This window comes from Phyllostomus hastatus, unplaced genomic scaffold (genome assembly GCF_019186645.2).
Source record: "Phyllostomus hastatus isolate PE091 unplaced genomic scaffold, TTU_PhHast_1.1 phas_contig_524, whole genome shotgun sequence".
NCBI classification, from domain to species: Eukaryota; Metazoa; Chordata; class Mammalia; order Chiroptera; family Phyllostomidae; genus Phyllostomus; species Phyllostomus hastatus.
This window is the reverse complement of record NW_025333900.1, coordinates 14,224,872-14,240,784: the sequence shown is the minus strand read 5'-3', so window position 1 is coordinate 14,240,784 and position 15,913 is coordinate 14,224,872. Positions and strand designations below refer to the sequence as shown.

At 37.7% G+C, this 15,913-nt stretch overlaps 1 protein-coding gene across 10 annotated transcripts in view; it reads right to left on the bottom strand.

Moving 5' to 3' along the window:
• The window catches only part of EVI5 (ecotropic viral integration site 5), a 211,714-nt gene that overhangs the window by 16,947 nt on the left and 178,854 nt on the right, over nucleotides 1-15,913 (bottom strand). Inside the window, exon 20 of one of the 10 annotated variants that reach the window (XM_045847087.1) lies at nucleotides 8,041-8,050. The exons of the other annotated variants lie outside the window; for them this stretch is intronic. Coding sequence (XP_045703043.1) covers nucleotides 8,041-8,050 — 10 coding nt within the window. The remainder of the gene's footprint in view (nucleotides 1-8,040; nucleotides 8,051-15,913) is intronic. 10 annotated transcript variants of the gene reach the window in all.

Here is a 15,913-nt window from a genome sequence, read left to right as displayed (position 1 = left end):
CTTCAGGGAAAGGGCACAGGGCACCACAGGGCCTCCCACGGCTGTGATACCCGCTGCATTACAACGGCCACGTTCTGATGCAACATCCTATCACCACATTGCAACACATAATTTATAGCTCCCAGGGTTAAATTATGTCAGTTAATCTCTTCCTTTCTCTCTTTTCCCCAGGCCCTTTAGAAGAAATGATATGAAACATGTGTCTTCCTCCTTCCTGGCTGTTTAAAGGAGGGCAGCAGCAGAACCACAACTTCCCAATTGTTTGGAAAGTTGTAGCTTTCCTCTGCTCTAACAAAACTTACTGCAATGAAAACCCTGCAGCCTCACAGATGTTAATAAGCGACTGCAAATATTATATAAAACTAACTATGAGTTGAGGGTTCATTTCCTCAATATCAAAGGAGATGCAATTAAAGTTTCTTTACTTGAGAACTGGTAACAGAATAATAAAGGCACAGAGGAATTTTTTGGTGGACAAAGGAAAAAGGTGAAGATAAGACACCATTTGGTAAAGAAGAAGCTATTGCTGAGTCATCGCTGAGACCCAGGAGGAAAGTGGACCCCGGGCCAGAAATCCCTGGGTACTCAGTACCCTGATCTGGGCAGGGCTGGACTTCAGGTGTGCGTGTCCTTTGGGACTCCTCACTCTGTGGGGTGGGATTTGGCTGGAAGAAGACCAGAGCTGGGCCCTCTGAAGTACAGTCTTGGTTACCTAGATTGAAGAGATGTACTGCTTATCCTTACTCCTCTACTTTTAGGAGCTAATAAGACTTAAACAATCACAAAAAGCCAATGACCAGCCCCTCATCCCAACCCTCCCCTCAAAACTTTCAGGGATATTATCAAGAGCAAACTCAGATTTGCATATCTCAAAGTGTGGTCCACTGGTCATCTGCATCAGGACCACAGAGGATGCCTATAAAAAATGTAGACTTGCTTCCCACATCTCGGGAATCAAAACCCAAGAGCAAAATCCCAGCATCTATATTTTTAATGAGTATCTCAGGACATTTTGATATCCTCAGTTTGAGAATCACTGTGGTAGATCCTCTGTACCAACCAAATGGGACTGAGTCAGAAAGAAGCTGACTACCTGAAATGGAACTCTTAATTATTCAGGACAAACATGCTTTGAACTAAGAACATATCCTGCGTGTCTGGTGTATACAAACAGACACCGCCTTCCAACAGCACAACCGAGCTGGGCAGACTACACCACCAGTCAGGAGCAGTCAGTTTAAACCTCTTTCTTGAAACTTTCTGCCGCCAGGGCCTAGGGATGCGTGTGTCCGGTGAAACTGAACAGCTGCGATGCGCGTCCAGGGCCAGAGCCACCACACTAGGGAGCGCGGTGCTAGTCTGTGGGTTTTGTTCGGCATCTCTTGTGGGTCACACGTGGGACTAGGAATCTGACAAAAGCTACTAACTCTGTCTTGAAAGGTCATACACACACTTCAGCACACCCTTTGGGCCCACTGTCTGTTCTCATTTTTGGTTAAAGACGATAGGAACGGCTTCACGACCCTGACAACAGTAACAACTTTGTTAAATGCTAGTAATAAATCCAGATCACGGAAAAGGAAAAAAAGGGTGCTCGTTTTCCAGGTGAAATTAGACATAGGCTTTAAAGTGGCTGACTGTGCCTGGAAGTACTTTTGAGATTCGCCAAGGAAACACGAGGCACCAGGGCGTTTTGGAACTGTAAGTAAAGGGATTCTTCTCTGGTGCGCCTTGGAATTCCTTCGAGAGTGAGCTCTGCGAGGCCGCCCTGCAGTGACAGTCACACTCCGCAGACCCTGCCCGGCCACTCTGGACTTCCTGCCAGCTTTGTAAGCTCTCCAGTCAGTCCAACGTTGCCAGACGCTTGAGGAAAGCATCTAAGAGAAGCCAGAAAAAAGGCAAGTAGGAGGAAACAGACTATCTGGGAGAAGAAAACTTAAAAAAAATCATTTATTCTCTCTGAAGACACTGCATCCATGTAAAAAGAACGGAATACTCTAAAAGAGAGATCTTAAAACAAAACAAACACACACACACAAACAAATAAAAAGATCTCAGACATAAATTTCTCTAATATGAAAAACATGAACTTTGAGACTGAAAGACCTATGAAGTGTCGGGACCTGGGTCGCAGGGAACCACCCCACGTCACATCACAGTGAGACCACGGGGCCCTGGGCACAAAGAGGGAAATAAAGCATCCAGCCCCAGACAAAAACATGTTTTATGTAAAAGATTAAGAGTCACCTTTAAAATTCTGAGAAAAAAATAAGTTCTAATTTATATTAAAAATTTTAATTACCTTAATTTTTTTATTCTCACTAAAACTCTAAATTGAACGTGGGGCTACAAAGACCTAACCTCTCCCTCTCAAAGAAAACCCTCTTTTGGGCAAATCATGAGAACCGAAGTCAGATAGGGTTTATCTCCTACAAACCTTTTTTATTTTAAGGAAAGAGAGGTGATTTGCTCCACCAAATTGAAGTATACCAAGAATGAAAATGACACCCTTCTGTCTCTGATCCAGGAGAAAGAAAGTGAAGCTAAAGGAATCCCTAGGATGACAAAAAACCTCCCAAGGCAACAGCTACGCAGGAGGCCTCGAGGCGCCTCGCCCTCACTGAAGCAGACTGCGGGAGGCCAGAGGAAAGATTTCTTCAACAAGGTGAAATTAATAGTACAACTGAGTTGTCTGAATAGGAGAGATGAACACCTAACGGGATTTACATGGAGCTAGAGGAGAGTTACACATAAGAAAACACACCCTAAGAGAAAATGAAAAAAAAAACAAAACAAAACAACCAATCATTTGAATAAACGTATCATGTGTAGAATAATCACATTAAGGCATTATTTCCATACAACTGAGTACTATTTGGCAATAAAAGGGAATGAAGTAGTAACACATGGATGAACCTCAACAACATCAAGGTGAGTCAAAGACACCAGATACAAAAGATGACCGCATGACTCCATTTATGTGCAACGTCCAGAATGGACGAGGCTATGGACGCAGAGGGCAGGGAGACCGGCAGGTACCTGGCCCTTGGGGAGAAGGGAGGAGAAAGGGAGGGACTGAAAGTGGACATGAGGCTTCTTTTTGGGGTGACAGAAATATTCCAAAAATTAGAGTGTGGTATGGTTGCATAACTCCGTAAATACACCAAATGCCATTGAATTTTACACTTAAAATGGAAGAACTTTGTATGTAAATTTTATCTCAATAAAGCTGTTTCAGAGTCAGAAAAACAATTACTCTCTTCGCTGCACCCCTCCATCCCCAATCCACATTATTTTCCAAACTTCTGTGATAAGACCATCTTGAAACTTATGAAAATCAGACTTCCCAGGCCTGTCCTGGGTCTCCGCTCCAGAGGACAGGCCTGAGAAGTTGCACACTTAAGCACCTGTGTGCTTGATGTTCCACTGTGAATTTATATAGACTTAATGATGTAAACAAAAACTAATGATGTTGATTCTGAATACCAACACCCCAAATCCTTTGCTTTACTGCACTCACAAATACTGCATTTCTTACAAACTGAAGGTTTGTGGCAACTCTTCAATGAGCAAGTCTATCAGCACCATTTTCCCAGCAGTATCCGCTCACTCTGTGTGTCTGCCTCACATTTTGGTAATTCTCACAGTATCTCAGACTTTTTCATCACAGCCATGTGCTGCAACTATGTATCACATATAAATAGGATGGAGCTGAAAAACTCCTATCGCCCAGTGCTGCTGTTGTCACTGTAACGCTGTAATGCAATGCAATACTCATTGTATTTGTGGTAATGCTGATGCAGTGCCTATAAAGCGCACAGCAGTGTAATGTCTGAGGCCTTCACATTCACTCACCACTGACTCACCCAGAGCAATCTCCAGCCCTGCAAGTGCCACTCACAGTAAGTGCCCTATACAGGGGCACCATGTTTTATCTCTTATACTGTATTTTTACTGTACTTTTTCTATTTTAAGATGTGTCTAGATACATAAATGCTTACATTGTATTACAATGTCTACAGGACTCAGTACAGTAACATCCTGTACAGGTTTGTGGCCTAGGAGCAACAGGCCATATCATATAACCTAAGTGTACAGTAAGCTCTCCCATCTAGGCTTGTGTAAGGGCACTCTATGATGTTCGCACAAAGCCAAAATCACCTAACAACACATTTCTCAGGAGGTATCCCCACTGTTAAGCTATGCATGATGTATTATTACATTTGTTATGGTGATCTGTAGTCAACAATTTTTTTTTTTAATCTTCAGCTGAGGACATTTTTTTCATTGCTTTTAGAAAGAGAGAGAGACAGGGACAACATCAATATGAGACAGAAACACTGATAGACTCCCGTATGCACCTTGACCAGGGATCGAACCGGCAACCTTTCAGTTTATGGGACAATATTCCAACCAACTGAGCCACACTGGCCAGGGCCGTGATCAGTAATCTTTGATGCTACTTTTGTAATTTTGTGGGGGAGCCATGAACCATGCCCATAATTGGCAAATGTTGTGTGTTATGACGGCTCCAAATGATTGTACTCCCTCTTCCACGTCTCTCCCCTTCTCCTCAGGCCCCCTTATTCTCTAAGATAAGATATTGAAATTAGGCCAAGTAATAACCCTACAATGGCCTCTAAGTGTTCAAGGGAAAGAAGAGTTGCACAGCTCTCACTTTGACTTGAAAGCTGGAAATGATTAAGCTTAGAGAGGAAGGCATGTTAAAAGCTGAGACAGGTCTTAAAGTGAAGTCTCTTGCACTACATAAGTTAGTCAAGTTGTGAATGCAAAAGAAAAGTTCTTGAAGGGAATTAAAAGTGCTACTCTCATGGATACAAGGATAAAAAAGTGAAACAGCCTTACTGCTGATATGGAGAAAGTTTTAGTGGTCTAGAGAGAGATCAATCCAGCCACAACATTTCTTTAGGCCAAAGCCTAATCCAGAGCAAGGGCCTAACTCTCTTCAATTCTATGAAGGCTGAGAGAGGTAAGGAAGCTGCTGAAGAAAAGTCTGAAGCTAGCATAGGTTGCTTCATGCGGTTTAAGGAAAGACGCTGTCTCCTTAATATGTAAGTGCAAGGTAAAGCTGCAAGTACTGATGCAGAAGCTGCAGCAAGTTATTCTGAAGATCTGACTAAGCTAATGGAGGTAGCTCCTCTAAACAACAGATTTTCCATTAGACAAAACAGCCTTACATTGTAAGAAGAGGTCATGTAGGAAGGCCTTTCATAGCTAGAGAGAAGTCAAGGTTGGGCTTCAAAGCTTTGAAGGATAGGCTGACTCTCTTTGGGGCCAGTGCAGCCGGTAACTTAAAGTTGAAGGCAATGCTCATTTATTTTTCCAAAAATCTTAGGACCTTTAAGAATTATGCTAAGTCCACTTTGTCTGTGCTCAGAAAAAAATATTCCTTTCAAAATATTACTGCTCATTGATACTATAGCTGGTCACCCAAAAGCTCTGGTGGAGATGTACAATGAGATTAATGTTGTTTTTATGCCTGGGAACACAACACCCATCCTGCAGCCCATGGATCAAGGAGGAATTCTGACTTTCAAGTCTTATTATTTAAGAAACACATTTCATAAAGCTATGGATGCCACAGATAGTGATTCTTCTAATGAATCTGGGCAAAATAAATAGAAACCTTCTGAAAAGGATTCACCATTCTAGATGTCATTAATAACATTCATGATTCATGGGACGAGGTCAAAACAACAAAATTAACAGGAGTTTGGAAGTTGATTCTAAACCTCTTGGATGACTTTGCGGGGTTCAAGACTTCAGTGGAGGGTGTAAATGCAGATGTGGTGGAAACAGCAAGAAAACCAGAATCAGAAGTGGAGCCTGAAGGCACGACTGAGCTGCTGCAATCTTACAATAAAACTAATGAATGAGGAGGTGCCTCTCATAGATGAGCAAAGAAAGTGGTTTCTTAAGCTGGAATCTACTCCTGAAGATGCTGTGGAGATTGTTAAATGACAACAAAGGACTTCAATTACATAAACTTAGCTGATAAAGCAGTGGCAGGGTCTGAGAGGACTGACTCCAACTCTAAAAGTTCTAATGTGTGTGAAATGCTATCAAACAGCATTCATGCTATGGAGAAATCATTCCCAAAAAGAAGAGTCCATCGATGGCAAATTGCACTGTTCTCCCATTTTAAGAAATTGCCACAGACACCCCACCCTTCAGCAGCCCCCACCGAGACCAGTCAGCAGCTGTCAACGTCAGTGGGCTGCCTGCCCGTCATGGGCCCCACGGCCAGCAGCCCAGCGGCTCCCGCAACCACGTGGCTGTGTCCTCAGCAAGCTGTTCTCCCTGAGTCTCCAAACTTCCACCTGATACTGTATACATTTTCATGTGATAATATCAACTCTGATTTTGCTAAATGTTGCCTTAAAACAAATTCTTTTAACTATTATATTGAACCCCATGCTATTGCAATTTTTGTAAGTGAAAGTCAAGTATGAGCAATTTCACTTGGTTTAATTAACCTAATATTAAGTTATTTTTGTATTATAAGTATTCATGCAAACTCCCTCAAAAATCTGTGGGAAACAAGGCAGGGTATAAATCTAAAAACAAACATTTCCCACTGTGTCTATTGAATTTCTTAGTTTCTGTTATTTGTTTAGTTGTATCCCAAGAATAAGGTCATTAATAAAACCTCTAAATTGTGCTTTCAAATTTATTTGTAGCTCAGTCATTTTGATAATAAATTATACTCACTAGAACAAAATCTCCAACTAATTCAATAACAACACAAAAATTAAAAAATTAACACTGCTTCCTTTACTTTCAAGCATTTTTTGTTTTCTAGTATTATTTTGATATTAATAATTTAAAATATTAGCATTTTAATAAAACTTTTCATAATTTTTGTAACATTTTAAATAAATCAACAGCCATAAGTAATTTCATGAGTACTTTATTTTATTGATTGGCATACACATATACAAAGTCTCTCCAGAAAAAATCCAACCACTGTTAATATAACGAGAATGGTTTATGCGACATCCCTGTAACCTGGCAGCCAAGGACAGTGGACTGGAATGTGAATGTGTGAACAATGACGACTTCACTGTATTAATCAGTGGGGGTGGTAGACACCATTGAGTGAGCATGTGTACTGTGTGACTGTTACATTCAAAATGACTGAGCCAGTAGAGCAATGAATCTACATTAAATTTTGCTTTAAGTTTGAACATTCCTCTGCGGAAACTATCTGGATGATTCAGAAGGCCGCAGCTACGGGCAGCTGGTGACTAGCAGCTTCATCACGACAATGCACCCGCTCATACGTCATGCAGAGTTTTTGGTAAAACATCAAATCAACCAGGTGACTCAGCCCCACTAAAGCCCAGATTTGGTGCCCTGTGACTTCTGGCTTTTCCCAAAACTAAAATCACCTTTGAAAGGGAAGAGACTTCAGACCGTCAGTGAGATTCAGGAAAATACGATGGGGCAGCTGATGGTGATTCGGAGAACTGAGTGAGGTCCCAAGGTGCCTACTTTGAAGGGAACTAAGGCATCATTGTCCTATGTACAATGTTTCTTGTATCTTATATCCTCTTTAAGAGATGTTTCTATTTTTCATATTACATGGCTGGATACCTTCTGGACAGAACTGGCATATTTGAGTATATTCTTTATAGATAGATTTTTCCAAATTATATGATTTAACACTGGCATTAAATATCTAAAATTAGTGCTACCTGGAAAAGTATGGAATGACTGATTGTCGTACATATATCCTACTTCTTTTAGCCCCTGCTGGTGGCGATTCTTTCTTAATCAGTTTTGTATCCCAGAACTTGGCATTCTGGCTTGACAAGAGTTGAAACATAAGAAATGTCGATGAACTACGCTGAAAAGATGGCAGGATTCTTGAAAAAAGTCCTCAGGTACTGATTATTCATCCCATCCTCTTAAATGCTGAATCAAAATAGTAATAAGCAGACAGGAATATATATATATAGATATCTATCTATCTATCTATATATATATATATATTCCAAACAATATACTGTTTCTTACCTGATGTGGACTGCTTCATCAAGTTATGCATTAAGAGACAGAGTAAAAAAAGTGAAAACATGTAGACTTTATTTAGATAATACTGAAGATATTCTAACATATTCATTACAACTTAAGAAGTTAACAAAATCATCATCTCACTATCAACAAAGAGATGAGACTTGACGATTTCTCTGCATGTATGAACGATGCTGACCTAAGAGAACATTTAGTAAATAAAAGAGGAAAGTGACAAGCTGAGATATTATGTAACTTTAAAGAATAAAGCACAGAATACAGTATAGTTAATAAGAAAACAGGAAACTGTCACGTTCATAGTCTGATGAACGTAGGTTTTGACAGGAAACAGCAGAGTTTCTAACTGCATGATGGTAAAAAATTCAAGCACTAAAAAGAGCATTAAAAACTATTACAGCTATTTTACAGAAAATTTATCATTAAAACTTTAAAGCAGGGAGAACCTGCAGGGATGAATATTCCCAAAGGACTTCATAAACATTAAGGGTACATAAGTGTTTAAAAATTTTTTCATTAGTCTGCTTCATTAGCTAACCTAAACCACTAAAGGTTAAGACAGAATTTTCTTTTCTCAAAAGAGAAATGTCATAGTTTTGGAGGTTTAAGGACTTTAAGTATAACTTAATAAATAATAGAAAGTCTATGCTAAAAGAAACCAGTCACCTGAGCTAGCATCCACGTGGACAAAGGACAGACGCTCTCTGTGTGTTTGCTCACTTGCAGCACATCACAGAACACTGGAACTCGGAAAAGTTAGGGCTGATTTTTACAGCTGGTCTTAAAGAGATGCAACAGATTATTCTTCCTCAATTTTAGTATGTTGGGGTACAAGAATGAATTATAAACCCTTAGATATAATGCTAAATGAAATAAGCAAGTCAGAGAAAGACAAATACCATACACTTCACTTATATGTGGACTCTAAAAAAACAATGTAAATGAACAAACAAAACAGAAACAGACTCATATGCAGAGAACAGACTGATGGTTGCCAAAGGGAAGGGGGGTTGGGGAACTGAGTAAAAAGGTGGAGGGATTGAGAAGTACAGATTGGTAGTTACAAAACAGTCACAGGATGTAAAGTACAGTGTAGGAAATATAGTCAATAATATTATGATAACTATGTATGATGCCAGTTGGAAGTATCGGGGAAACAGTTTGTAAAGTGTATGATTGTCTAACTTCTATGCTGTATACCTGAAACTAATACAAAATCATATTGACTGTAAACTGCAACTGAAAAATAAAACTAAAAAAGTAAACCCTTCGATTTACATGATGCTTACAGTTAAAAGTACTTCCATGCATATTCTTTCAAGTTAACATTTTTTCCCCTGTGTGTGATTGGAGGTTGAAGAGTGCAACTATATTTTCTCAGATTCAAAAGAATAAGAACTGCACTGAGTATTTTGAAAGACTATCAATCCACAACAAAGTGGAAAAAAATCATCCACATACCAAAAAAAACCCCTAACCAAATGAACTTTGATCACTACTAGACAGGGTTTGAACCACTGAAGTGAGTCATGTGATACTACCAAGCGAAGTGCAAAACAGTTGCAGTAAGTTTCCAGGACTGAGTCATATCAGATTATAAAAGCTCCTACTTGTACACTGGGGTTTGTGTAACCAATCTGTAAAATACAGAGTTATATAGTTTTTAAAACTAAGTGTAATATTTCTGTAAGTGATGTACAATATACAAAATGTTAAATAACTAAACACTATCTATGGACATGAAGTCCAATAATCACATAGATTTGTTTTTCTAAGCTCTAGAGGCTTTACTTTTACTCTGAAAGTTCAATCAGTAGTTTTGTTGAATTCTTTACAGAATAGTTTTCTCAGTTTTGAAATTTAAATAAATGAAAATGGGAAATGATATGCTAAGTTTATTCTTAATTATCAGCTTCTTTAAAAACAAAATTATACACATGACAGAGATTAAAACAAGCATACAAACCAAAAGATTTCCAGTGAATCAGAACAGGAAACCAATAAAAATGATCAATCGGAGGTCATGACTTTCTGATCACTGCATTACATAGACAAGAGCCGAAAGTCGGACCTATGATACTTCAAAGATTGTTTAAAAATTCAAGAATTTTATTGAAAGAATATAAAATAGACAATGCTAAAAATGTTTCTGGCTTCAATCTAAGTAAATCATTTTTTAGAACCACATAATACAATAAAATTTTTTAAAGTATAGATTCTATGTTAAATGTATAAAATGCAATAGTTAAGACTCATCTTTAGAAGCAAAATATGTACCCACATTAACAAGTGAAAAAGGTGGAAAGGAAAGTTTAAAATTGAAGAAACTGATAGTATGCATTTATTACTAGAGAAGGAAAGAGGGGAAAGAAATGTTAAATCATTTACAAAGAACTCCCAGTCTTTCTAGAGTGCATATTTAGATTTACCCAGTATACTGGGTTAAACAAAATCAAACTGTACTGTCCCCTTCCTGGCAGCCGACATATCTTGATAAAATCGAAACCATTAACACTATTTAGACAGTAGTCTAATGTCAATGGTGATGAGGTTAGGAATATATGAGGTTCTATGTAAATTTATGACCAATTACAGGAAATAAATCACTTCACACTTGTTTCACTCTGAACTTGTAAAGCTACATCAAAGTACCACGTACATTTCATTTGATTTAACCTTTAGCTGAAGCACTGAAAAAATTCAAACCTTTAGCACAATATCCTCATGAAAATGAATCATAGGTTTTATCAGTCTATCCCATCACTTAACCAAGTTTTAAATCATTTACCTGATAAGGGACTTGAATCTAAAATATATAAAGACCTCTTATAACTTAATTATAAAAAGACAACCAAATGTGACATGAGAAAAGGGTTTAAACAGATATTTCTCTAAACATATAAATGGTCCCTAAACATATGAAAAGATGCCCAATATCATTAGTCATCAAAAGAATACAAATGAAAAACTAGATGAGGTGACATTCACACTTACTCCAATGGCTACAATAAAAAAGATAATAACAAGTACTGGCAAGGATGTAGAGAAACTGGAACCTTCATACACAGCTGGTAGGTACAACAATACAGCTGCTTTGGAAAGCAATATGGCAGTTCCTCGAAAGGTTAGACAGAGTTATCATATGACCCAGCAATTCCACTAAGAATATAGTCAAGACAAATGAAAACATGCTTACAAAGAAACCTGTACATCAGTGCTCACAGCAGGATTATTTATAACAGCCATAAAAAAGTGGAAACAACTCAAAAGTCCATCAGCTGACCCAGGGGTAAATAAAATGTGGTGCACCCATATGGTGAAATGTTATTGGGCAATAAAAGGAATTGAGTACTGACACATGCTATGACATGGATGAGCTCTAAAAATATTATGCTAAGTAAAAGAAACCAACCAACCACAGATAACAACATAACATGTAATTCCATTTAAATGAAATGTCCTGAATAGGGAAATCTATAGAGATAGAAAGTAGATTATTGGTTGCTTAGGGCTGAATGAAGGAAGTTTGGGGGAAATGAGGAATGACTGCTAATGGAAGTAGGATTAACTTTCAGATTGATAAAAATGTGAATATACTAAAAACACTGAATTGTATACCTGGAATGGGTGAGCTGTACTGATGTGAACTGTATGTTAATAAGCATATATACTTGTATATGTGTGTATATATATTTTATGGGTGTGTTTCCGATGGAAATGAAAATAAACAATTTTCTATTTAGGCAATGAAGAAAATTGGGCTGAATTAAAAAAAAAGGCACCAATAATGTTAATTTTCCACTTTTTTCCTCAAGAGTAAAAAAAAGGTGGCTACTGTCTACTACTTCATTTAAATAGGAAGAAAAGATTCATAATAAAAATATAATGCTTTTGATTAAGTAAAAGATGATGCATTTGTAATATTCACTTTTTTCAGAAACCAAAACTAACTCCTGACAAAAAATAACTTAAAATATGCATAATATACATATATACCCACACACACTATTGTGTTAGTGAACACAGAATAAGCTTTCAAAAAGACAAGGTCAGTATCCCCCTCTTCCTCATTCTGAGGGCTCACTGGCTGCTTAGTTAAGATTGGGCACTTGCAAACCACATGACCTAATGAATGCTATCTTATCATATCACAGGTTCCTCAGACTGACCACAACCACTTAAATCAGACAGGCAGAAAAGAGGCACTAAGTCTCTGACACATATTATTGGTATGACATTTCAACCATCCAGCTTGTAGGGAGTAAAAATCTGATTATCTCACCTCCAACTGCATCTGTGAGATACGGTTCATGAAAAGCACATGATTTACTGCACTCAAGACTTCTAACCACAGTGTAAAATTTTTAGTATTTGTAAATCTGAGAGCTAGCTACTCATCTTTAGTTAAATCTTTAATTGACACGAAGTTGTGGAGCACACTTTCAAATGTTCTTAATTTGAATGCTATGTTACTGTTTCTTTTTTAAAAATCTACCATTTGAGAACTGAATTACTTGATGCAAAAAAAAAATAAGGTTTTTCAAACAACTGACTATATTTCAAAATCCTGGTACAGTTGAGGAAACCAGACTAATATTTAAGAATATAAAGCACTAATAAACAAGTGTTTAGTGTTGGGTAACTTGGTAAATAATAGCAAAGGAGTATCTAAATAAGACTGAAAAGATTAAAATTGGCTCTGAGATGCATAATTTGAACTCAGGCTTTAAAAGGAATATAATTCAAAATATAACCAAGGAAGATTGTATTTTATAAATTTCCTCTTGTTTGATTAAGAAAGCTTTACCCTTGTTCATGAGATCAATTTCCATGAATGCTACTTTCAGTGCCACACACTACAAATGATCTGATCAGGAACGTCTCTGGTTTCAGAGAGGCCCCCTCTACTGATTTCCCTCTCGCTTTTTACAGCTGCTCATTCTCAGTCTCCCATGTGAGCCCTTAACTTGCCTCCAAACTTTTGCGTGTGATGGCTGCCCTCCAAACACCCTTCTGCTGTCCTTTTCCTGGCTATCATCTGCTCCTTCAATCTACACCGACAGACTTTGTAACGTGTTTCTAGGCCATGGTGCCATGTGGTTCTACCAACAGTACTGCCCACACTGACTGCCTTTCCCTACCAGTCTGAATTCCTTAACAAATGGGGCTACTAATTTTATACATCTAGCACGGAACTGGAATGGAAAGTGCTTTATAACTTCTGGAATGCAGAAACTGAGGCAAGCCCTGAGGATGCCTGGGAGCTAAAAGATGTTCAAATGGGCATTGACTGAATGAATATATGAAGTAAGCTGGCATCCGGAGGTCACAGTGAATCAGCGGCAGATCTAGGCCCCACTCGAAGCTCCATTCCTCTAAAGATGACAGTTTCTCAACCATGTAGTAAGATGGAGAGCAGACGATGCAACATCCAGAAACAAAACTAAACTTGTCAAATAAAAAATCAAACACAACAACAAAAAACAATAATCCTGAACTGCTATTAAGAACCTTATAAATTACATAGATATCTATTTTTCCCCCTTCTTCTCCGTTCTATGGATGTGCTTAAAAATTCAAGCTGGCATGATAATGAAAAGAGAAAGGAGAAAGTTAAGAGTTAGATGCAGAGTAGGGATAATCAACTTTTAAATAAATAAATTTAAAAAATGAACACTTACTTGAAACCTGAGTACAGGAGTAAGTTCACTGGATTTTAAAACTGTAGCTTATTTTGGTTGCCCATATCCGGTTGAATGAAATCTTCAAGCACACCCGATTAGTAAGATCTGAGTATGCTATTAGATAGTCTATTCATGGGAACGCTAAAAAAAGAGAAAGTCTTTTCCACCCTTACTGAATTAAATTTGCTGAGGAACTATTATAAGTAATTATAAAACCTGTCGCCTATAGGCTTTATCATTGGCTCCATTTCCTTTTGATTATTATCACCTGCCTCTATTTCTCATAACTCAAGTGGTGTTTAGCAACCAGCTTCCCTTGAAGTGGTTTCTTATGACTTATGTTTCCAATGTAATTGTCATGCAGCAATTGTTGGGACCATTTATGAAGTAATTTATAAGATCAGTACTAACAAGTATTGTTTTACTACCATACTATTGAACATCTAGGTATACTCATTTGATGTAAAGTACTATTAAAAATTTGTCACCTTGCCCTGGCAAGGGTGGCTCAGGTGGTTGGAGCATCACTCCATAAACCAAAAAGTTGCATGTTTGATCACTGGTCAGGGTGCATACCTAGGTTGTGGGTTTGATCGCCGGTTGGGGCGTCTATGGGAGGCAACTGATCAATGTTTTTTTCTCACTTCACCACCTCCAAAAACAAAAACAAAACATATTCTTGGATAAGGATTTAAAAAAAAATTGTCCTCTAGTGCCAGAAAGCACAGAAATGTTCAAAGACTACTTAATAAAGTACCAAGAAAAAAAAATTGGTGCTAGCTGGAAAGAGTTCCTGCTGATCAAATAGAGGACACTTTAAACACCAAGACAACTGATTGAATCTGTGAGTTCCTAGTGCTGAGGACTTCTGAAAGACTCTAAGGAATATAAGGCTAAATAAGACACAATCTTTACCATCCAGAAATTTATAGGTTAGATTGTTCCTAAGCATCAAGGAGAGTGTAAGAACCATTAATTAAAATAAAAGACATTAAGTGCTGTGTTATCTCTCATTTCTGAACTATTAAGTACTCACTATCAGTAACAACTATATAGCCTCTATTAAATTAACTGTTACACTTTCCCCCATTAGATTGTAAGTTCCTTGACAGTAAGACTACACTGAACTTTCAACAGTGTCTGGAACAATCTCAGAAGAAATCCCATATGACAGCTTGGATGTTAGCTTAACATCCAAGTCTGAATTATCTCCTGAGGATGTTTCTTCAGTTCTGTAATTCTGAGTACCAATTCCAAATCCTGAGTTTCAGACTGATTCTGCACTCTTCAAGTTGGCTGCTCACCCAGATTTTAGCCTAGAAACTACTTATCAAAATTTCTTTAGGCATATACTATCTTAGTCAATATTTCTAAGAGGCTTCTTTCCTTGGTATCTTAAAGTTTCTAACTCCTTTCCTCGCTTTGCTTTTTATTTTTTATTTTCTAAGTGATTTTATTATTTCACCTTACCATAGGCCTACCAGGCCTATCTTTTCTGTCATATTCTCATGATTCAACTCCAGTTCCTTAATGAAATTACCATTATTAGAAACATATTTTCCTTAAGAAATTTAAAAGTCTTGTTTACCTATAGTAGGAATAGGATATATAGATGCACATAATTGGGTAGAACACCCTCTTTTTATGAATATGAATCAAACTAGAAAGTGGTCTAAAAATTTTGAATAAAAGTAATGTATCCTGTGTGGTATTACCATAGTTTTTCTCTGAATATGGTGTATTATACATTCTTTTTGAAGGTAAAGAATGAATGGAAAGATATACAGCCCTGGAGATTAAAAAAATTAATCTAGAAACAATTGCTGGAAGTTTGGTCACCAGTTAAATAATGAACTCTTGAAACAGAATGTATTGAACAGTTGAGCTAATTTATGTCATTGAGTAAGCTTGTACTTTTAAAAATAAGAGATATATATGAAATCGAGTGGACTATTTTTATCTAGTTTTCTGTTTCTGGAAATGTCATATTTGGCTAGAACAGCTTAGTTGCCTCTAATTTTAGTAAATCATCTCATATTTAAAAGCTAAGATTTTAGAAGCATAATGTGAAGGAGTAAGTCAGACTATTCCCCAGCTTCAGATGGAAAAGAAGTCCAGACCCTGCCCTGGCTGCCGTGGCTCAGAGGACTGAGCCCCGGACAGCAAACCAAAGG